At 35.5% G+C, this 24,816-nt stretch overlaps 1 protein-coding gene across 13 annotated transcripts in view; it reads right to left on the bottom strand.

Annotated features, from left to right (window-relative positions):
* The window catches only part of PPHLN1 (periphilin 1), a 142,011-nt gene that overhangs the window by 111,467 nt on the left and 5,728 nt on the right, over positions 1-24,816 (bottom strand). For 5 of the 13 annotated variants that reach the window (XM_004274441.3, XM_033436544.2, XM_033436543.2 and 2 more), the window contains 3 exons: positions 16,445-16,536; positions 4,590-4,754; positions 1,891-1,952 (listed from right to left, as the gene is read on the bottom strand). In XM_004274441.3, the coding sequence (XP_004274489.1) occupies positions 1,891-1,952; positions 4,590-4,754; positions 16,445-16,516 (299 nt within the window). In that variant the 5' untranslated portion in view covers positions 16,517-16,536. Of the gene's footprint in view, positions 1-1,890; positions 1,953-4,589; positions 4,755-16,444; positions 16,537-19,774; positions 19,797-22,119; positions 22,142-24,816 lie in introns of those variants that run through there. The other 8 variants (XM_033436549.2, XM_033436548.2, XM_033436546.2 and 5 more) reach the window with 5 other exon arrangements.

Raw genomic sequence — 24,816 nt, 5'->3', positions numbered from 1 at the left:
ATAGTATTTTTGTAATTAATTAATTAATTTATATATATATATATATATATATATATATATATATATATAGGCTGCGTTGGGTCTTCGTTGCTGCGCATGAGTTTTCTGTAGTTGCAGCGAGCCAGGGCTACTCTTCGTTGAGGTGCGTGGACTTCTCATTGCGGTGGCTTCTCTTGTTGCAGAGCACAGGCTCTAGGCGTGCGGGCTTCAGTAGTTGTGGCATGCAGGCTCAGTAGTTGTGGTTTGCGGGCTCTAGAGCGCAGGCTCAGTAGTTGTGGCGCATGGGCTTAGCTGCTCCGTGGCATATGGGATCTTCCTGGACCAGGGCTTAAACCTGTATCCCCTGCATTGGCAGGCAGATTCTAAACCACTGCGCCACCAGGGAAGTCCCTGCTATAGTATTTTTAAATTACGTTGTCTAATTTATGCTGCTGATAGTTGATTTTATTATACTGAACTTTGCTAATATCCTAGTAGTTCTATAGTTTATAGACTCCTTTGGATTTTCTGCATAGATAATTATACAATCTGTAAATAGTTTTGTTTCTTTCATTCTAACCCTTAACCTTCATTTTTCTTGTCTTACTGAAGGTGTTGAGACCACCATTACCATAATGAACAGAAGCAGTGAAAACAGGCATTATTGCTTTGTTCTGGTTTTAAGGAGACTGCTTCTAACTTTACCATTCAGTATAGCAAATGCCTATCAAATAAAGGAAATTCTCTTCTATTCCTAGCTGGCTGACAGTTTTTATAATTACTGAGTGTTACATTTTATCAAAGTATTTTTCAGCATCTATTATCTCTGTTGCTTCTTTTGAGAGAGGCAGTCTGCCATGAGTTCTGAACGTCCTTGTACATGCCTGCCATACATACCAAACTGAAAGACCTAACCATCCAGTGATACTGAAGAGTTTCTGTAACTGGTCAAGAGACAGTTCAACAGGTCAGGGTGACCACAGCATAATTACCATGTGACTGCTTACTCCCTGGGAAAGGACTGGCTTGCTTCCTGATTGCAACAAAAGGTACCTATCACTTAACTCTGGGTTCCTTAGCTGCAATGCATAGCCACCATCTCTGCCAATCACATCACCCTGTGGGACCTGGGGGCAGGAAACCAATACTGCCATGCTGATGCCCCTTCTGTTTGCTGTGCTATGAGTAATTAACTGCCCTTATCCACTGAATCCAGCTGTCTACTTCTGGCACCTATGGAGCTGTGGCAGTTACTCCTTGCCATTCTCCATGAGTTTGGGGTTCTTGTCTGACAGTCTATAAGAGATCTTTAAAAGGCTGCTTTTACAACTTCCAACACTACCAAAGTGAAATAATTTAAAAAAACAACTATCAACCTGGTTAAAAATGTCCATCTTTTTTTTAACTATTCTATCAAATGCCTCTATTAAGTAACCAAAGCTAACAATGATCGAGGTCCTTCGAAAATGCGTTTTCCCAACAGAACTTAATTGATCAAGATAAAGCAACTGAGAGATGCTTTTTAATAGGAGACAATTTGTAATGACTCAAATGTTTTCAAGAAGGATACTCCTGGAAAAAATGCCTTATTTTCTAATTAAGCAAATACATACCTTATAATCCACATGACTCATTAAGAATAATTAAATAATTAGAGAAGAATATAACAAGAGTTTAAATATTTTTAAATATATATTTTTACTGTCAATTACAAAATACCAAGAGATATAGAACGCTAGCTATTAGTGCCATTAATATATTACACAGTCACAAAAAGAATATAATGCTAGTTGCTTTCAAATTTTTAAATCCTATTAAATATTTCATTGATGTGCCTTGAGGTTAGATTTCAATAGCAGACATCTCAGTGAGGCAAATATCAAAGTAATTATGTTATTTTTATCTTTTTACCTGTATTCAGGCTGTCGGCTTGCAGAATGATCATCTCTTGTCCACCGATAGCCAGAGTCATCCTATAACAGAAAAACGTTACTTAGATATTCATTTACATTATTTTGGTCAGGGAGGGTATATATGTATCTAACAGAATTACTGGAAACTAGTCTCTAAGACCAAAATAATATGAGGGCAAAGACACCTTTCTAAATTTCTCTGAGCTTCAAAGGCATAAAAAAGTAAAAAGGATACCGCAAGCCATCCATTTCAACAACTAATTTGGTAGACTGAGAACCTGTGGTACCATTTATCTCTATTAAAATACGTAAAGTATTTCTTTGGTAGGCCCAAACAGCCTTATTACCAAAAGCACATGCCAATATTCACAACACAGAAAGTCTGTTCGAGAACAAAGGTTCAATTTAAATTTAGCCAAGCACACATTTCTCAACCTTTCATTTTATTCTTCCTCTGTCAAGTTTGCTCAGCAATTTTCATATTCAAGCCCAATGAAGAACTTGTCACTTTTCCACTCTTCTTGTTCAAGTTTCCTTTTCTCAACCTACCTCCCATTAAAAACCACAACTGGAAACAATATAATAAGAAATCAACACTTACTGATAAGCTATATTAGAACAAGATGTGGCACTAAGTTTAAAATTAATCAAAGAAAGCACACTTTGTCCTCTAAAACAAATTTGGAAAAGATACATATAAAAGAACCACATGGTAATCCATACTCAATTACTTTAAAATTATACAAAGAACAATGTACAATCAGCCATCCATACCCACTGGTTCTGCATCGGCTCAAAAATACTGGGGAAGAGGGAATTCTAGAAAGTTCCAAAAAGCAAAACTTAAATTTGCTGCATGCCAGCCACTATTTACATAGCACTATGTTGTATTAGGTATTATAAATAATCTAGAGACGATTTAAAGTATATGGAAGATATGCATAGGTTATATGCAAATACTATGCCATTTTATATAAGGGACTTGAGCAACCTCAGGTTTTGGTATCCTGGTGGGTCCTGGAACCAATCCCCTGATATCGAGGGACAACTGTAACATGTGCATTACCTACAATCAGAAACACTGATTCACCTAAAATAAATACTATCTTCATCCTCCTCTTTAGCATCATGTACTCTATTCTTACAGAAGTAAAATGTATTTATCATTTTCCTTCCCGACATTAAACTATTAACAAACAAAAGAAAAAACTCAATAGCTATAATAGAATATTGGATCAAGTAAGCAGTTTGTTTTATACTAACTGAACCCTAGGTAAGAATTAGCATCATGAGAATCCTAAGGATCTCAAGTGGGCCTGCTTGTTTGTTTGAAGAAAATTTAAAGAGAAAATGTGTCAAGTATGAATAAACACAATTTGTAACAACAATAGTAAAAAATATTATCGAGGCACTATTATGCTGCAAGGTTTTAGAAAAAAATCTTGTCCATACGGCTTCAAATGCAAATTGGTCCAATGAATCCAAAATTCCCTGTCTATACTAAATGGCCACAGGGTTTTCCTAAGAGGGATAACAACTGTTTATGCAAAGGCCAAACTGTTTCTCCTTGAGACTACCTGGAAGAATGGTTCTGATGGCAAAATCCAGTATTTCTAAAACAGAGATAACACATAGTATTTACTTTTCAATACCAAACCCTTCTTCCTAAAGGAACAGCATGACATTTAAAATTGAACAAAATAAAAATCAATTCTATTGATAAGTAAGGAAGCTGTAACACCCCAAACTTAAAAACAAACACAAGAAAATATTGAATAGTCTCACTGCCACTTTAGAATTGTCAAGGGTCACGATGATGTGGTAGTAAAAGAACTAAACTCCCATACATACTTATCTTGGGTAAATCACCTTAGTTCCATTTCCTCAGGTGTAAAGTAAGGAAACTAATTCCAATGGCTACTGTGAGGTCAAATTTATCATAAGCAATGTCTGAATATGTACTGTTAATTACAACATTATATAGAAGGGAAGGAGAAAATGTAGGAAAATGGTTTAGCAAAGGAATGTTATAAACATGCAAGCTAGGTCAAAGGAAGTGCATCAAGGAATAGTTTAATCAAGTTCAATAACAGGTTATTGCAACATTAAATATATACTTCTAGATTACTAAAGATGATCAAGAGAAAAAACATAATAATAGCAATAATGGCTAACACTTTAAAAGTGCTTATTATAGGAAAGGCAATGTTTTGAGGGCTTTCTAATCTGAGTTAGGAAGTAGACTTTAATAATAACAAAAATGAGACTGAGTCTCAACAACCTTAACCCAACCTTACCCACAGCATTTCATCATGATAAAAATAAAGTAACTGTAAGTGGGCACATCTAGTAAAAGATAACTACCTGGTTATCACTTATTGAATACAAAAGCAATAGATAAGATTACCTTTATCTGGTTCTGCAAATCCTTGCCAATTTAGGGGATAAAAAAGCAGGCTAGTTGGAATTAATGTAATTTAGATAGAGCTATCCAGAGGGCTTACCCACTTTGTCCAGCACCCCAAGATTCTTGACTACCAGTTCCCATTTGACAGCTCCAGCAGGCAAGTCAACAGAGCATCAAGCAGGAAGTGTTTATTCAACTGCCTTCATGGCCAGTCCCATAAATTCCAAAAATTACATGATTTTTTAAACTTATAAAAAATAACAATTAGTACATGGGGGAAATTTACATACTCCTCTGTGAGGTGGACCACTTCTTCGATCATGAGAAAAACTGCGGCCCTCGTCATATTCTCGGTAACCAACATGACTGTAATATCTACTGTAGCTTCCTTCACCAGGTCTGTCTAGCAGTGGTGGTTTCTTTGGCACAATATTAACTACTCTACGGTAGCCATCCTAAAACAGACAAAAAGAAATATATAAAAATCACTAACTTCTCTATTTGGTTTTGGAAAGGTTTTTAAAAAAGCACAGGAGTTCTTATCCTTAATCAAATAGAGTAAATGTATAAACAAACAAAAATGCATTAATGAAATAACATGAATATAACTAATAGTAAGGTCTTCACATGAATTAAAGGAAATAAAACTGTTCAATGAAGAAAGCCAGGTGTTTAAAGTAACATGCAGCAATGCAAAAAACCAATCATAAGTAAAAGAAAAAGTACAATATTATTGTTTTAATAAAAAATAAACTACAAAAGTGAGAATGTTACAGTAGCTCTAATCCCTAACTGTCTAGGAATTTTATAAGTAAAACCATTTAAGATAGCACACATCTTTGGTCTACTGTGTTTGAAGTACTGTTCAGAAGAAATATAAGATTTTTACACGTAACCAACAGCAAACAGGGAGGTAATACTGAGCTAGAAAGATCTAGAGAAAACATTTTGCCATTTCTCCAGCAGCACTAGAGAGAGGAGAGACTTTGACATCACGAGTTTTGAAGCAAAATAAAACTCATTATAAAACTTGAACTAATTTTCAAAGTAATACGTTAATGTTTTAAAGTTTTAGCAGCTGAATGGATTCTTAGTGGGAGTTGGGAAACTGGACAGAGGGAGAACACCTGTCTTAGACAAGAAGCTGCTGTAAAATAACTAAACAGAAATGATTATCAACAAGAAGAACTGGAGAGCTACAGAACATGTATCTGTAAACAATCTGGTCTTAAGCAATCTTGCTATGTTTATCAATATCAGATGAGGTATATGTGAAAGAAACTGGCAAGCTATCTAAGTATACGATATGATCAATATCAGTTAACTAATTTGACAAAATGAAAAACCAAAATATAATGCCCAATGTTCGGGGCTGGTTATTTTACCACCTTAAGTCTCAGTTTCATTATCTGCAAAATTAATATTAGTACCTAACTCATGGAGTTGTAAGGTTTAAATAAAAACCAAATTGTAAAACATTTAGCATAGCAGGACACACTAAGTGCTCAAAAAATGTTTGCTATTTTGATTACTATTTTTGCAAGTCTAAGTGAAACACCAAATTCCTCAAAGTGTCTATTTCCTTACATTACTTCTTAGCATTAATAACTACAACTATTCAGATATAAATAATTACATCCAATTCAAATTTCCCGATGGGTAGGAAATTTGTCAATGTGCTAGGAAAAAATAAAATCAATAGTTCATATCTATTTGACAGTTAAAATGACCCACCCAATTTTTTTCCATGGGGATACAACTTGGTTTCCTTCTTTAGTATGTTAGACATTAGATTGTAATATATATTCTGTATAATTACATAAAATATAGTACACAAATGAATTTATTGACTCTTTCTTCTAAACACTATCTTTCACAGAGATTTCAATTAAATCTAAACAAATACTGAGTTTCTTAAAAAAAATTGGCATTAAGCCAAAATTAACATTACAATTTATAGCATTTTCTATTTCAAAATTTATTATACATAAAATTAGAATCATTGATATCTCCAGTTTCAAGAAACCATAAAATTCCACTCCACAATACCCTTGTTTGTACATGCTTTGGTGAAGGGATGGCGGGGTGAGCATATACACCTAAATGCTTCTATTAATAGACAGCTTATTACTTTACCAAGCAGACTGTTTCTGTGTTCAACTCCCCCAAATTACTACAAAGTTATTTCAGGATTTTAAAATGTATATGGTAAAACTTTCAAAGAAGTAAAACTCAAGTCACATTTAGTTATATATTTAACAAATTGTTTCTACAAAATAATACAAATGAAAATAATCATTCCAAACTTGTTAATCAGCAAAAGAAAAAGTCTCCTAATGACAGTTCTTACATCTAGCAATGAAGATGAAACTGGCATTTTCTTTATGTTTTGCGAAAGTCTTCAAATGTAAGTAACATTATACCATCTCTGCTCTGTAGGCATCTAATCTTAAAGAAAATTCCCTCATTCTATGAAAAGATTTAAGGAAACGAAGATGACTGTAGGAGTCTGTGACAAAGCAAGACTGTATTTTCAGAGTTCACAGCTCATCCAGATATACCATTCAAGAACTTTTTTCTTTCTGATAAAATCCATGATGAGAGGCAAAGATTTCAGAATTTCTCTTTCAAAAGCTTATATTATTAAGAAAGTTCAAACAGTATTTTATATTACTTACAAAGCCAGATCTGAATGGAAATACCACCACTGTTTGAAATTCTTGTACAAATCTTACATTAAGCTATAAATATGTAATTTTCCTTCCTAAATGCTAATGGAAGTACACAAGGCTTCAGATACTAATGTTTGGAACCTCCTTTTTAGAAATGTTTTGGAAAACAATGGCACCATAATACATAAACCAGAAATAAAAATTATGACTTATGAAGAATATGTTATAGAGGGTTTTTAAGGACAACAGGATCATTTTCAATTAATTAAAAAATAAACTCAATGGAATAGAAACATTTCTATTATTTAAAATACAGATGGATCCATCGGATTTGCTTCTCCAAAGTTAGTGTTAATGGTATGATCAGTCAGACCAAAAATAAAAAGTATATGTAGTTCATTAAAAAAAAACAATAAATTTGAAAACCCATTTTACCTAATCATTTATCCACTCTGGCAGGACGTAGAAAGCAAAAACATGTATATAAACTTAACCATTTTTTTGAAAAGTTATAGTTCTATGTTTTTTACACTTTTGTAATTGTCATTACCTTAGAGACGAGACAATTCCTACCACAAGGCTGTCTGCATTTCTGAAATATGTACTATTCACAGTTTGCTTGTGCTAATAGAAATCTGATCAGATTAATATACATATCAAATTAGTTTTGCAATTTTGAAATCTGAAATGGTGATTGTGTCTTGTTGCAAAACAACGAATTATTTCTTCATTTTCTATAAATTCCAATTTAATATAACTACCTGTTATGAAAAACACTTTCATTTTAGTTAAGTAAAAGCACCAAGTTTGATGTTTTCTTTGATTCAATATATAAATTACATCAAATTTCCCATACTAATGTTTAGTCTCATTACTAACTGGGTACAGATTATGAGGATTACATTTCTTTAAAAACATTTATTTTCCATTGTCCTTAAAATATATTTTGCACCCATTTTAACACAAAAACATTTTATTTAAAATAAAAATTTTAATATATAAGCACCCCCTTAAGCATCTTTGTCTTTTAGGAACACATACTGAAATATTTTCATTTGAAATAAGGCTTTTTGGATTTACTTCAAAATAATCTAAGAGGGAGGAAAGTGGTGAAGGCATAGACAAAACAACATTGACCATGAGTTGATAATTACCATTTGAATGATTTGTCCTTGGGAGTTCATTACATCATTTTGTTTACTTTCATATACTTAACTTTCACCCTTATAAAAAGTCAAAAACAACTAAAACATTAACCTACCAACAAAGTAACTAAGTACAATGGTATATGTAACTATTCAATGCCATTATTTCCTGACACAATCAACTTAGTATGAATGCAAGTTTCATGGGCACAGAAACTTTGGTCTTATTCACTGCTCTATTCCCAGCACCTGGAACAGTACTTGGCACACAGCAAGCACCACATACATAATATATATTCCACTTTGCTATCTCAATTTTACGCTCCTGTTGGCATCACATGCTTTTTACTAGAAAAGTACCACACCTAACTAAAAAATTTGATTACCCACCAGGCTGGTGGACTTCTGCTTTCAAAAGCCTGAGGTTTCCTCACTCTGATCCTTCATGTTTTATGACATGTCTCTGTATTGTAGCACTTATTGGTTTAATTCACTCACTGAATTTTCAATGAAATATTGATTTTTCTGGGTCATTTCAATGGCTTTCGGGAATAATGGGTCAAATATCTGAAACTGGAACTGCCCCAGAAAATTAGGATAGGACTTCCCTGGTGCAGTGGTTAAGAATCAGCCTGCCAATGCAGGGGGCACGGGTTCAAGCCCTGGTCCGGGAAGATCCCACATGTCACGGAGCAACTAAGCCCGTGCGCCACAACTACTGAGCCTGCGCTCTAGAGTCTGCGAGCCACAACTACTGAGCCCACATGCCACAACTACTGAAGCCCGCGTGCCTAGAGCCCGTGCTCCACAAGAGAAGCCACCACAATGAGAAGGCTGTGCACCACAACGAAGAGTAGCCCCCACTCGCCACAACTAGAGAAAGCCCACGCATAGCAACGAAGACCCAATGCAGCCAAAAATAAATGAAATAAGATAATTTTTTAAAAAAAAAAGAAAATTAGGACATATTACAGAATGTAGCCAAGAATTGGTCATATCTCTCTGGAAATAGTGACAACAAAAATAAAGTTAAGTTCATGCAATTCTGCTAGCCAAAAAAATTAAACACCTCCTAGGGCAGCTCTACACAAACGAACATCAGCAAATGAACACTTAAGATTTTGTATTTCACGTATGTAATTTTCACATTTCAAGTAAACTGTAAAAAAAAAACATTGCACTTTAGGTAACAATATGCATGTTTAGGTAGGTAATGTAAAGTGTACTGTTGTCCACAGTTTACTTTGAAATGCATCCCCAAAATTTGATGGATTAAGTGTATGCATAAAGGACAGACAGATGGATAAAGACATGATAAAACAAGTTCAGTTAAATGTTAACAGTTGAATCTAAATGATGAGTAAATGGATGTTCACTATAAAATTCAACTTTGCTGTAGGTTTGAAAACTTTCATAATAAAATACTGAAAAAAGTTTTATTTACATGGGTAAATTTACAGGAACACTGACTAGGTAAAACAGTAAAATGCGGGGCATAAAAAGAATTAAATTATGCATGTGCACACTTTTAATAAAAGTGTTTCATGAAATAAGAGTGGGAAGAAAAGGAATATTTCCACATTAATATACTTTAAGCAACAGTATCTGGAATATGTATATAACTGAATTGCTAAATGAAGTAGACTTGATTATTTATTTCAAGTTGGATTAAAAACAGATGTCTGATTTTATCTTGGGTACATTTAAATATGAGAATATATGGAACAAATATATGTCCCATATATTATCTATAAGACCTTAGAAATTAACAAACTCATGTTCTGAATTCACTAAAAACTTGATTTCTGATTGGCTAGAGTCTCCAGGAGGGAAATAACCAATGACAAGAAGAGGAGATACATTCAACTAACCCAAGGAAATAAATATTGTTATGTAATTACTTAATTATAAAACCTAATTATGTAACTCAAAACTAAATATATGTGACAGAAAAATTTTTTAAAGAAAAATTTTTTTTGGCCGCACAACACAGCTTGCGGGATCTTAGTTTCCCGACCAGGGTTTGAACCCGGGCCATGGCAGTGAACGCTCCAAGTCCTAACCACTGGACTGCCAGGGAACTCCCCAAAAATAAAATTTTTTAAAAATGTTGCTGCTCATCACTACCCTCAGGCTTTACAATTCTTACTGCTACCAAGATTAGAAAATCTTTACTTAATATGCATTTGTTAAAGGAACAGAAGAAGGCAGGTAGAAGCAGATAGGACTGCTTCAGTCCCAGTTACATTACAGTGCCCCAAATATAAGCTGCTAGTGTTTTGATCCTAGTTTCCAAACTTTAAAAACTTTGGAAAAAGTTTAAAAACATCTCTAAAAATCTGAAAGAAGCCAATGGAAAATGGACATTTTATGTTGCAACTTCATTAAAATGTTCCACATTACCTATCTGTTCCCTATCAAGCTAACAAGGCGGACTTCCACAACTGGAAATTTACTGGTATCTAAAAGCCATTGTTACAAAACTTGAAAAAGGCTACAAAATCATATAACCAAGCTCACAGAAATTACAGATTAAAAAGTAAAAAGCATGGTTTTAAAAATAAAGACCTTACAGGGACTTCCCTGGTGGTCCAGTGGTTAAGACTCCACGCTCCCAACGCAGGGGGCCCAGGTTCAATCCCTCGTCAGGGAACTAAATCCTGTGTGCCGCAATTAAAGATCCCACATGCCGCAACTAAAGATGCCACAACTAAAGATCCTGCATGCTGCAACTTTATTTATCCTGGCACAGCCAAATAAGTAAATAAATATTTTTAAAAATAAAATTAAAAAATTAAAAGTAAAGGCCTTACAGACATCTAGAAGTTAAATGTAGATGTTGGGTGACAATCAATGTCCTCCCAACAAAGGAATGTGTATGTTTACATGCAGATTCTGTGTAGTATACTTCTTTGAGCTTAAGTCTCCTATTTATCTACCCAAGTTTAAGACTAAATAAAAATTTATGTGAAGCACCTTAAAAGTAACTTATTATTGACACAGAAGTAACTTTTAAATGCTCTAGAGTGCTAAAATAATAATTGATATATTTGTCAAGTTGTACATTGAGGATAAGCTTTCCAATACTCAAATTAAGTGTAATTTAACATCAGCACCAAAATACATGTGTCCAATTGCCTTCCAGGTTTATCAAAGCTAGAAGCTCACAAAATAGTTGCTTTATAACTGAGGTCATACTAGTGTAGTAGGTACCTTCTAGAGTCCCTATTTGATGTCATACTTTATGTCATAGCAATAGTTTCTCAAACACATTTCTGATGTATCAGAACTGGAAATGAATGGGACAAAGGGAACAGTAAGAAAAAAAAAAAGAGAAATGCAGTAAAATTGTTTGTTGTTAGAGAACAGAACCCAAACATACAAAATAAAATAGAACATTAACTTTGTCTATCCCAGACACTAATGAGAGTGGGTTCTCACTTTATGAAGAACTAGCTAAAGTTTTACATTTAGAAAAATATACATATTCTGTCCTTTCAAACTTTTAGGTAAAGTTTTATTTAGGTATGACAGCCACATAAAAAAGTGTACAAACCGTAAATGTATTTCTGGATAAATTTTCACAAGGTAATCACACTGTGTAACTACCACCCAGATCAAGAAACTGAACACTCCCAGCATGGCAAAAGCCTTCCTGTGCTCTTTGTCTGTCTCCCAAAAGTAACCTCTTTCCTGGCTAGTTCTGCCTGTTTTGAAACTTTGTATAAAAGGCATCATACAGGACACACTCTTCTTTCTTCCAGTATTGCTGTTGCATATGGCAAGCAGTCCATTCTTTCTCATTGCTGTATAACTGCACAATTAATTTATCCATGCTGTTGGACACTTGGATTGTTGCCAGTTTGGAGTTCTTATGAATAATGCTGCTTGGGAACATTCTTGTACATATCAATGTCATATAGCAATATACTTTTTAAAATAACATTAGATGATCTCTGCTTTGTAAACAAGTATTTTTAAACTTTTTATTATGTTTTTATTAGATCCAAAGTCAGAATTACAACTTTAGTGATTTACATTTCTAGTTCCAGTGTCACTTAAACACTTTAACCCAAGAATTCTGTCGGTCCCTGAAATCAGATGTGAATAAAAAATTACTTTTTCACCTAAAAGTAGGCGACAAACAACACAACAGCAAAAGCAGCATCTGTGGCTTCACCACTAACAGAAATCACAGATATTTTTATGTTCATGTTATAGCTGTTGCAGATACCTCAAAGTATCATTTACACTCATCACTCCTTTGAAAACACAGCAATGAAATCCCCACCACTACTTCTTGTTTGATAGCTAATGACCTACTAGAAGTATATATTACTATATCACAAATTTGGTTTCTAATAGTTTTATAATTATATTCAAATATAAGTGGTCTCCTTTAATTCTGTGTATTTTATTTTACAGTTTTAAAAATGCTATTCTAGGGCTTCCCTGGTGGCGCAGTGGTTGAGAGTCCGCCTGCCGATGCGGGGGACACAGGATCGTGCCCCGGTCTGGGAGGATCTCACATGCCGCGGAGCGGCTGGGCCCGTGAGCCATGGCCGCTGAGCCTGCGCGTCTGGAGACTGTGCTCCGCAACGGGAGAGGCCACAACAGTGAGAGGCCCGCGTACCGGAAAAAAAAAAAAAAAAGAAAAAATGCTATTCTAGGAAGAGATCCATAGGTTTCACAACACTGCTAAAGGGATCATGGCACAGAAAAGGTTAAGAACCTATGCTTTTTTAACTAAAATGTAGGTGTAACATAAAAAGCAAAGGGATAATTTTCCAAGAGCCATCAAAGGGGTATAACATATCGAAAGGAAAGGAAGGCTTTAAATTACTAACCATAATAAGACCAAGTTCACCAGAAAAAATGCAGTGTCTTGAGTCTTGTGGAGGGGGGATGTGGGAATACAAAAGGATTTATAAAGTAACAGAAGTTGATTGGTGGGGGGGCGGTTGGAGAGACCAATCTAATGGAATTAAAAGAAGAGAGACCAGAGGAATGAACTTGGACAAGTTCTGGGCACATTCCACGCTCCAGAAGGAGAAAAGCAGTCTGGACTCCTCCCCATCTAGGAGAAACCTAGCAGCCAGAGAACTTAAGGAAGTGAGATTTACCTTTAGGCACTTACAGTTGAGTACATCTAGTCTGATTTTAAGGGCACTTGTGGTAAAAACATACCTCCCAATCTGCTTACCACTGATGAAAATTATGAAAATTGCCTCTGTTTCACTTTTACACACACACAAAAGGTATAAAATGAAAACGTTTGGGTTTGTTTAAATTTTACTACAATATCCTCATTCATTGAGGACTTCCCTCACCTGTCATCTTTACCTCAACTGTCATCATCAGCAACTTCAGTGTTCAGCTACAATCTGACTTTCTTAACTCTGCATACAGGAATCACCTGATGAACTTTTAAACAACACTATTGTCCACATCTTATCCACAGAGATTATGACTTAATTATCTAGGGACCATTCACTGGTATTTAAGAGCCCTCTAGGTAATGTACAGTGAGGACTGATAGCCCCTAATCTAGATTACTGATCCAAAATCTAACCTCAAAGTTTTGTTGACCTCAACTCCAATAACCTTCACCCACCCTCATTCCCACCACCATATACTGAACTTCAGTCACCCAGAACTGTTCCATCTTGGAAACTCTACATTCCAAAATACTGATTGCTTATCTTTCCACCATACCCTGGTTTTCAACCTCATTAAGCCTTTCCTGTCCCTCAACCCCTTACTTCTTTCAATCCATTGTCCCTCTCATAGCCTTATTCCCTTTCCTAATCAGCCCATTCCATATATCGCCTCAATAATTCTTCAATATCCTTATCTCCCTGGATCCACCATTCATTTTGGAATCTTACATCAATACAACTTGCTTTCTCTACTCCCAACCTGGGCTACTTAGATAATAAAGTACACAATCCTGCAGATTGGTGCCCCTATAAAATTTAAGGTACATAAGCTTACAGCCCCTCAGCAACAGTCTTTTTAAACATCTCTAGTCAGGAGATACCTACAATGGCTTCAATGGCCTCAAGTCTCCCTCTATCTCCTCCACTTTCAATAGATGATCTTGCCACCACTTACTTGAGAGAAAAATAAAGGCTGTTAGCTATGAGCTCTCTCAAATCCATTCTCACACAGACAATGATAGAGAGGGCCCTACTTATTGGTCTTTATGACACTGATAAACTGATTATTCCCATCTTAAAACTCACTCCTCCCCCAGCATATTTAAGCCAGCTTCCTTGATAAGCAATAACCTCTGGGCAGGTCCCTCAACTTCCAGTTTTAACAGCTCTTTAAGCCAACTCCCACTGCAGTGTGTTCTATCATATAACACAGCATGCACACATAATGCAGAATGGTGTCTTAAAAGTTTTATGTCATAACTTTCCCCATGATTTTATCATGAGTATTTCCCATTGTTCTCTGAAATTATATTTCTGTATATAAATCTCTGTCTACATTTTAAGGCTTCTAAAACACTCTACTACATTCTAGAAATGTACCATTAACACTCAGAATTGTTTTGAAGATTAGGAAGTTGATATATACCTCACTTATAGTAAGTAGGTACTAGTTAAATAGATGGTTACAATAAATTTCCATTTAAAGTAAGTCATCCCCTCTCTAAATTACCTTATTTTATAATTTGGAGCCATGTAAAAGTGTTACATTAAAAAAAAAATCTAATTAGAAAAGAAAAAAAAAAGGCAAACCCCCAAAATCAAAAACAAAGTACGGCTTCCCTGGTGGGGCAGTGGTTAAGAATCGGCCTGCCAATGCAGGGGACACGGGTTCGATCCCTGGCCCAGGAAGATCGCACATGTCGCAGAGCAACTAAGCCCGTGCACCACAACTACTGAGCCTGCACTCTAGAGCCCATGAGCCACTTGAGCCCAGGTGCCACAACTACTGAAGCCTGCGTGCCTAGAGCCCGTGCTCTGCAACAAGAGAAGCCACGACAATGAGAAGCCCGCACAACTCAACGAAGAGTAGCCCCTGCTCACTGCAACTAGAGAAAGCCCGCACACAGCAATGAAGACCCAATACAGCCAAAAATAAAAACAAATAAATAAATTAATTTTTAAAAAAAAAGGTAAAACAAACCCAACTATATATTCAGTTAATGGCATAACCACACAGAAAATTCTTTTAAGTATCCCAAATTTCTAATGGGATATATTTATGGGAGAGTAAGGGACCTAAAAAAATAATTTTTAAAAAATTCATCCCTTTTCCCATCCCTGTGTTAGTCCTACACCTTGTTTATCTATCACTTGTTTGCTCTAGGTAAACTACAAAATAATTCTATCAAGCTGAAAAAATTTTTAAATTGAGATTTTGATTAGAAACATCAAGACTATTAATTAACCTGTAAAGAAATGACATTTTATAATAATTAAGTCTGCCCCTTCTGAAATATGGATGGCCTCTTCATTTTTTCCAACTTAATTCATTTTAGATCAACCCCAAGCTAAGCTGTAACCTAGGCCAAATGACAACCATGAAGATGATATCACTCATTTAAGTGGGTTGTAGGATTTACTTACAAAATATACAAAAAATAACTAACATATAAACTAATATTTGTGCCCTTTGATAGTGTATAATGAATCCATAATATACCCATATACCATCACCATGAGCCCAATCCCTTGGTGCTTAGAATGGGCCTAAGCAAAAGTTTAATAAGATTGACAGCTTCTTGCCCTTACCCAAACCCTCCCTTGGGTCTCTATAGAGGATTCTGAGGAGAGAAAGAGAGCATACATACATTCAATAAACAGTGAGCTCCTACTATGTGCCAGGTACTATACACAGTGCTGGGAATACAATAATAAGCAAAACAGCAAGCTCCTTTAGAAAAGAAAAGGACTGGTTCAAAATTACCAATTCCCAGAGCAACAAAGAGACAAGCAGTAGAACAGCAAAGCAGAAACTGCCTACCTCCTCCTACTTTAGAATTTCATATATCCAATTTGCAAACATTTTTAGGAATATAGAAAAACAGGCGACAGCCAATAGTAGGAGCAGGTGCTCAAATATTTCTTTGTTAACTGATGGTCTGAGCTTTATCAAACCTCAAATTTTCTTCACAAATTAACTCCCTTTTAGAAATTTAAGCAAGAAATATAAAATACAGATTTTCTACATAAATAAAATGTTGCCTTTCATTTTCAAACTTTTGACTTTTAAAAGATAAGCTTGATCTATCTACATTTCAACTAGCTTTTGGTAGACAAAATTCACTTGGACACTTGGTTCTGAATTATTCTACAGGTAAGAATAACTTACACTGGGGTGACTTCGAGGAGGTACTCTTTCTCTTGGAGGTCTTTCATAGTCATATCGTCCCTCAGACCACATTTCATCTCTTCTGTAAGCCACTAAAGAATAAAAAAAAAGAAATCAAAGAATAATGGGTTTATGTTACTATGAAATAGTAAAGAAGAAAAGGAAAAAGTAAATGATTACATTCTAATACAGATATTTTCCAGAGATACTTAAGGGAAAAAAAAAAATGTAAGTGACCAAAAGGAAAAAACAATGATTATGGCAATTCTTCAAAACAATTTGAAATTTTCTTAAAAAAAAAAAAATGTAATAGAAAGCCCCACCTTCCTTCTATTTCCAAGGCTATTTAAAAGCTTCAAAGACCTTATTCTCATCAACTGTGGGAAGATCCATAAGACCACAGATTTTTCATTCTCATAGAGTAAAAATTAGAAAAGATTCATTTTAATGAACAGTGTAAAAGGCTAATAAGCAAAGCTGGATGGTGTGTACAACAGTAGTTTCAGCTTTTCTACATCCTTGGAGCTTACTGTCTCTTTATGTCCAATGAAGTGTTTTTAACTGAAAAAAATACTAAATAAACACTCCTGTAAAAACACACTCAACAGGACTTCCCTGGTAGCACAGTGGTTGAGAATCCACCTGCCAATGCAGGGGACACGAGTTCAAGCTCTGGTCTGGGAAGATCCCACACACCACAGAGCAACTAAGTCCATGTGCCACAAATACTAAGCCTGCACTCTAGAGCCCGCGAGCCACAACTACTGAAGCCGGCATGCCCCAGAGCCCAAGCTCTGCAACTACTGAGCCTGCGCTCTAGGGCCCGCGTGACGCAACTACTGAGCCCACATGCTGCAACTACTGAAGCCCACGCACCTAGAGCCTGTGCTCCGCAACAAGGGAAGCCACCGCAATGAGGCCATGCACCACAACGAAGAGTAGCCCCACTCGACACAACTAGAGAAAGCCTGTGCACAGCAACAAAGACCCAACGCAGCCAAAATAAATAGGAAAAAACCCCCCACAAAACACACTCAACAAACCCTGAGACAAACCACTCTTGATTTTGTTTTTAATATTATAATCTTATTTTAATGCAGAGGCACCTTCATAAAATTTGAAATTAAAAGTTCTGTCAGCATTTTTCCCATTTGGGATGCAGAGAGAGGCTTCCTACTTTAACAGACAGCTGACATTTTCTGGGTAGAGGGCTAATGCAGTGCATTACAGAGTCCAGATGAAAGAGCATCTGTGAACAGGTAAACAAGGCAAATAAGACAGAAGATGAGAATAGGGTACAGGAAACAGCCCAAAGGTCATTTACATGAAATGGTGATACAGTAATTGAGGGGTTGGCAAATGTTTTTTTAACGGACCAGACAAATATTTTTGGCCCTGCAGATCACAGGTCTCTGTCACGACTACTCAATTTTGGTAGTATAAATGACAGCAGTCATAGGCAATATATATATATGTATGGGTGTGGCCATGTTCCCAAAACATTTTATTTACAAAACCAGGCAGGTGGCCCACAGGGAATAGCTTGACAAGCCCTGGAGTAGATGACAAATGGTTAACAGGGCAGAACTGGGAGAGGGTGAAGTAATCATGGAACAGGTTAGAACTGTGAACCATCCTGATGTGTAGAAGGATGATCATGAGCGAGAAGTGAAAATGGAACAGGTACCAAGTTATGGCCTTTTAGTACATAGAAAATAAGGCAACAAGTCCACATACATAGTCCACAGATCAGTGAAGATGAAAAATATTTCAGAGGAGCCATATGTCAAGAGATTTTTGGTGGTTCTTTCTGATGTAATACTAAGGGGGAAGAAAAAGAAATAGACAATCCATTTTGGCAGCACAGAACTGTAACAGTTTAGGTTAGTTTAGGCTAAGGAAAAAACAAAGACTGGAAGATGAGAGCAATATTTTTTTTTAACACTATCATAGTAAAATCAATCTTAATTTTCTCTGTACAAACAAACCTATAATATTTTCTAATACAATTAGACCAAATAAAATGAACTAACTAACCAAAGATGCCTAGGGAAATGTTAATTTAAATTACAAATTAGCTTTTAACATTATGCATACATCAACCTGAATTCTAACTCTACAATCAGACATCATTAACAGTGTTATTTCAAAGTAACCAGTCTTTTAGGTAGAAGAACTGATGGAAGCTTAAAAGGAAAAGAAATAGTCAACATGGAAAAGAAATAGTCAACATTGCTTCTCCTCACCTACCTTTACTGAATCCAGGTTTCAGTAAAAGGGTTTCAGTCTAAAGAATGAGTTAGGTTTTATACTACTTAAGATACAGTACACAGAAATAGTAACAGCAACAAACTGAAATCAAATCACAGGAAAAAATCAACAACCCAAAAGAAAAATTGACATATGATATGAAGACAGTTTACAAAAAAGGAAACACAATGGCTCAATCTTTTGAAAAGATGCCCACCTTTCTTCAAAATAAAGAAGATGAAAACTAAAACTATAATGGAGTACCCAAAGCTCTGAAGAAAGCAAACTGTTTTGATGAGAATAAGGAAAGCAACACTCATAATTAATGGAGGAAGTATAATTTGGAATAGACTGGGAACAATTTGACAATATCTATTGAAAATGTTAAATGCACATATGCTTTGACCTGGCAATTCCACTTCTACGTATACTTGTACATGTGCATGGCAAAGACTGAAAGCAACCTAAAATGTCCCTCAGGAGGGTACAGGTTAAATACAGTGCTGTACATTCACATAAAGGAATTCTATGCAAACCATTTCAAAGAAAAATAATCCCATATATAACAATATAGAAAGATTGCGAAGATACACTGCTAAGTAAAAAAGAGCAAAGGGCAATCTAACATGTAGAGTATGCTGACACTCTGGAAGTAAAAAGGCAAGTTATGAATACATATATGCTTTTGCACAGACCAGTTCTGGGAGTGTAAGCAAGAGAACATAACCGTGCCTGCGTCTGGGAAAAATGGGGTGGCTGGAGTATAGGAGGGTAAATATTTTCACCGCATGTTTTATACATCTTATTATCTATTATAAAAATAAGAAACTGTTTTTAAAGGTCCTGAAAAATCATTCAATAAGTATAATGTGTCAATTGATGGCAAAAATTATGACTATAAATTAATGAACTAAAGGAGAACATAAGGAAAAGTAAGATTTTGTAATTAATGAGAAACAAAAATAAACTACAAGAATTCTAAAGAAATCCTATATAGTTTCTTAACTAGATACAGCAATAAAATACTGAAATCTACTGGCTGCCCACAAAGAATGTATGAATAATTACTATACTACTTACTTGAGTCTCTTCAGGAATCAAATTTAAAGTTTTCAACAATCTCCTGTAGGTGGGCGGGAAAATACAGACATAAGGATTTGTGTCTGTATGTACGAATGGAGAAAAATAACTAAACCTTCATATTTGTATAAATAAAACTCTCAAAATAAAAAATTATGCGCCTTAATAAGCAAGACTCCCTTCAAACACATCTTTGAAAATAGAAGATATTACTTTGACCACCAGAGGCCACTCAAGTTTCGTAAGAACAACAAAATTACATCAAGAAGACTTCTAGTCCTAACTTTGCCAGCTGAGAGCTGGACAGGGCATAACTCTTATCCTTTCTCTGAAAGGATTGCACTAGATGTTTAAGTCATTTTTACCTAGAATATTAAAAACACTAGCTTTAAAATACCTCACATATTGAAAGAAAATCTGGCATCCTCAGTCTGGAAAACGCTACAGTTTTATATTGGCAATAAATGGTCCCAAGTTCAAAAGTAATCCCAATATCAAACCAGTAATCATTGACTCATCAAAGAACACCAAACTTATTAGGTATAAGTTTAATGGAGAACTTTTAATGACTTTCTCTTAAAATATACAAAGTACACTGAGCAGGCTTAGGTAAAATTAAAAAAAAAAAAAAGGGCATGTACGATTAACAAAGGAAATTCCAAGTATTTCAAATATTCTTACGTTTAAAAAAAAAGTGACTCCAAATCTACTCAAGGCTGTAGCCCTACCTACCACTTTACATGAAATTCAAAGGATAGAGGAGTGGGTCTACTAGAAAGACTAGGGTCACCTAATTGCTTTATAGAAATTTTGAGAAGTGCCTCACTAGCTGAGTGCAGAAATAAGACTGTATTTATAGTCTTATATTTATAGGTCACTCCTGATCTAGTTGCCTTTTTCTGCTTGGCAGTTTGGAAGACAAATAGCAAAAATTTTATTGCAATTACCTCACAGTATTTCTACTTTAATTAATAAATCCACAGCTTACAGAAGCTAAAAAAAAGGCAGCAAAGAAAGTAACAGTATTTAATTTTGATGAAAACCTAGCAATTGGAAACAAAGCTGCTAGAACAAGGCAAAAAACAGAAACATAATCATACAGAAAGTCAAAATAGCACTGTCTAGAATATACATCATCAAGAGACAAGAGGCCAATTAAATTCAGTTGTGGAAGAGCTAAATGTAAGCAAATGAATCAGAGTTAAAATCCAGAGACAGAGAAAAAACCTAAATAAAAGCAAACTTATCTGATGGGGAGTCATTGTTTAATAAGTATGTCGTTTCAGTTTGGGAAGATGAAAAGCATTGGGTGGTGGTGATGGTTGCACAACAGTGTGAATGTAAATACTTAACACCACTGAACTGTACGCTTAAATAGTTAAAAAGGAAAATTTTATGTATATTTTACCACAATTAAAAAAAATTTTTTTAACATGAGTTTATCTGGCACCAGCTGACTTTGCTGAATGTAACAATCATTTCTGTAAGACATCAATCTGTATTTTGAACTTAATTTCTACTAGAAACAGAGAGCATCCACAGAACAGCAAGATATTACACTACTGTTGACCCAAATTTCAATTCCTATAGTTAATCCTATGACAACTTTGCATATTTGACTTCATACCTGATGATGCCCCAATGGAGTATTCACCTTACCTGGAGCTACAGAAATCTCAGTTTCAAGCAAAAATGTTTAGTAAATAAGGTAAATTTTCTTTTACCTTAAAAAGTTGACAATTTTTAAAGATCTTAATTTAAAATTTCAATTACTGTAAATATAGGAATAATTTTATAAAAGGAAGTTAGTTTCCTTTACAAATAACAAATAAATTGCTTACATGTCTATATTACAATGATTAAATAGAAATATTAGGCTATAAAGTAATCTCTTATAATCAATTATTCCATTTTTTAAGTTACCTCTTACCAGTGAGTATACTGAAATATTAATATCTTTACAGAATCTGCAGGTATTCAGTTTTTAAATGTACTCTTACCATACCTATTGCTTTTACAAAACAGCAATATCAGAATATAATTCTTTATTCTATCCAAATTACTGTGTATTTTCAGAATAAGAACATAAAAATAGTAGAACACAATGTAATGGTGAAATTAAACAGAACTTGGTGTAGCAAAATAATTAGCACCTACTAGTAGAAAACACCCCAAAAAATCAAACACCACTGGTAAGGCCCATGCCAAATTATTAAACTTCTTTTATCCTTAAGAAACCTAGACTACCAAGGGGGAAGGGGGGTGTGGGATGAATTGGGAGATTGGGATTGAAATATATACACTACTGATATTATGTATTAAATAGATAACTAATGGGAACTTACTGTATAGCACAGGGAACTCTATTCAGTGCTCTGTGGTGACCTAAATGGGAAGGAAAACCAAAAAAGAGGGGATATATGTGTACATATAGCTGATTCACTTTGCTATATAGTAGAAACTAACACAGCATTGTAAAGCAACTATACTCCAATAAAAATTAATTTTAAAAAAAGAAGTCTATATAATTGGGGAAGGCAGTAATATAAACAGATGATTCCATATGCAACCCTGTACTGTTAGTAAAACAAAACAGAAGACACAGTTTGATGATTACATACAAAAGAAAAGAACATTGGGCTGTAAAGAAGATTGGCTTTAAGCCAGATCTTTAATTAACACAACAGAAAAGGGAAAAGGTATTAGAGCAGGAGGATATAACGAAGGTACTATAGGATAATAAGGGAAGAATATGCTAATATCACCTTGAATTCAAAGAATCTTTTTTGTAACTTTCAAAGAGCTTTAAAATAACTGATGAGAATGGCCATCATCAAAAAATCTAGAAACAATAAATGCTGGAGAGGGTGTGGAGAAAAGGGAACACTGGCACTGCTGGTGGGAATGTGAATTGGTACAGCCACTATGGAGAACAGTATGGAGTTTCCTTAAAAAACTACAAATAGGGCTTCCCTGGTGGCGCAGTGGTTGAGAGTCCGCCTGCCGATGCAGGGGACATGGGTTCGTGCCCCGGTCTGGGAAGATCCCACACGCCGTGGAGCGGCTGGGCCCGTGAGCCATGGCCGCTGAGCCTGCGCGTCTGGAGCCTGTGCTCCGCAACAGGAGAGGCCACAACAGTGAGAGGCCCACATACCGCAAAAAAAAAACAAAAAAAAAACTACAAATAGAACTACCATATGACCCAGCAATCTCACTACTGGGCATATACCCTGAGAAAACCATAATTCAAAAAGAGTCATGTACCAAAATGTTCATTGCAGCTCTATTTACAATAGCCAGGAGATGGAAGCAACCTAAGTGTCCGTCATCGGATGAATGGATAAAGAAGATGTGGCACATATATACAATGGAATATTACTCAGCCATAAAAAGAAACAAAATTGAGTTATTGTAGTGAGGTGGATGGACCTAGAGTCTGTCATACAGAGTGAAGTTAAGTCAGAAAGAGAAAGACAAATACCATATGCTAACACATATATATGGAATCTAAGAAAAAAAAAAATGTCATGAAGAACCTAGGGGTAAGATGGGAATAAAGACACAGACCTACTAGAGAATGGACTTGAGGATACGGGGAGGGGGAAGGGTAAGCTGTGACAAAGTGAGAGAGTGGCAGGGACATATATACACTACCAAACGTAAAATAGATAGCTAGTGGGAAGCAGTCGCATAGCACAGGGAGATCAGCTCGGTGCTTTGTGACCACCTAGAGGGATGGGATAGGGAGGGTGGGAGGGAGGGAGACGCAAGAGGGAAGAGATATGGGAACATATGTATATGTATAACTGATTCACTTCGTTACAGAGCAGAAACTAACACACCATTGTAAAGCAATTATCCTCCAATAAAGATGTAAAATAAATAAATAAATAAAATAAAATAACTGATGAGTACAGTAACCTTATGATTAGCAGCACATGTTTATGACATTATCCAGATTTAGGCTATTGACCCGTTCTGCAACTGAAGCCAGTCAGCTAAATTTAAACTAAGGTGCTCTGACTCCCAGTGAAGTGATCATGTTACTTACCCTGTCATCACTTCACTAATCTCCTCCCATTAGGGAAGTATCAGAAGTACTCCAGTAAAGGTCTCTGATCCAACACCGTATGAAAACTGAATACAACTGAAAAATGGAAGGACCCCTCTACATGACAATTAAGCAGAGAACAGAATTAGAATTCAGTGTGGGGAATGTAGGCTTCATTTAGAAGTTTGCTAATAACTGGTCGTAGATTACAAAAATCTCATTCTCTTATGCCATATTCAATAGAGTACGTTTAATATACCATCATGGTATATTTATGTCCAGGAAGAAATAAGCTTTCTTAGAGCATTCCATTGAGCTACCCAACCACTGTCATGTTAGCTTCAATTGAGGGCAAAGATGACAGGGAGGACTTGAATTCTCGGTAAGAGTAGCCTGGAAATTGAGAAACTGGAAAGTCACAGGCAATATTCTTCTGTCAAACTATTCACGCTTTGAATCCACAGGCAAGGCAACAGAGAAAGATCCGTTTTTCATTTTATCTAAAAGGTTATAATAGCAGCTTAGACTACAGAGAAACTCTGTACATTGCTCCAGCCAGCTTCCAGTATTAAATACACACAGGATAAATAGCTTTCCCTCCTTCCCAAATGCATTCCTTTCACTCTTTATATTCATTCAGTAACTATTTTGATAGCAAACCATGGTTAGCAATTAGGTCACATTTGACCTCATGCTTTAGATGAGCCATAGGCCTTCACACTGGCAATTGCCCACCCAGGATGCTTTTCTCCAGGTATCTGCAGGGTTAAACCCTTCAATGTCACCTCCAATGTCTTCTTAATGTCATTTTTCTACCAGATCCCCCAATCTTGCTATTTTTTTCACAGCATTAATCATCTAAGATACTATATAACTTTGATGTAAATTATTGGTCCCTTGCTACTAGGAATGTGAACTATATGAAAGCAGGGATCTCTACATTGTTCATTGATTAATATTAAGCATCTAGAATAATTTGCACAACATATGT

Source organism: Orcinus orca, chromosome 11 (genome assembly GCF_937001465.1).
Source record: "Orcinus orca chromosome 11, mOrcOrc1.1, whole genome shotgun sequence".
NCBI lineage: Eukaryota > Metazoa > Chordata > Mammalia > Artiodactyla > Delphinidae > Orcinus > Orcinus orca.
The sequence above is the reverse complement of the archived record's forward strand: the minus strand, read 5'-3'. Positions and strand labels throughout refer to the sequence as shown.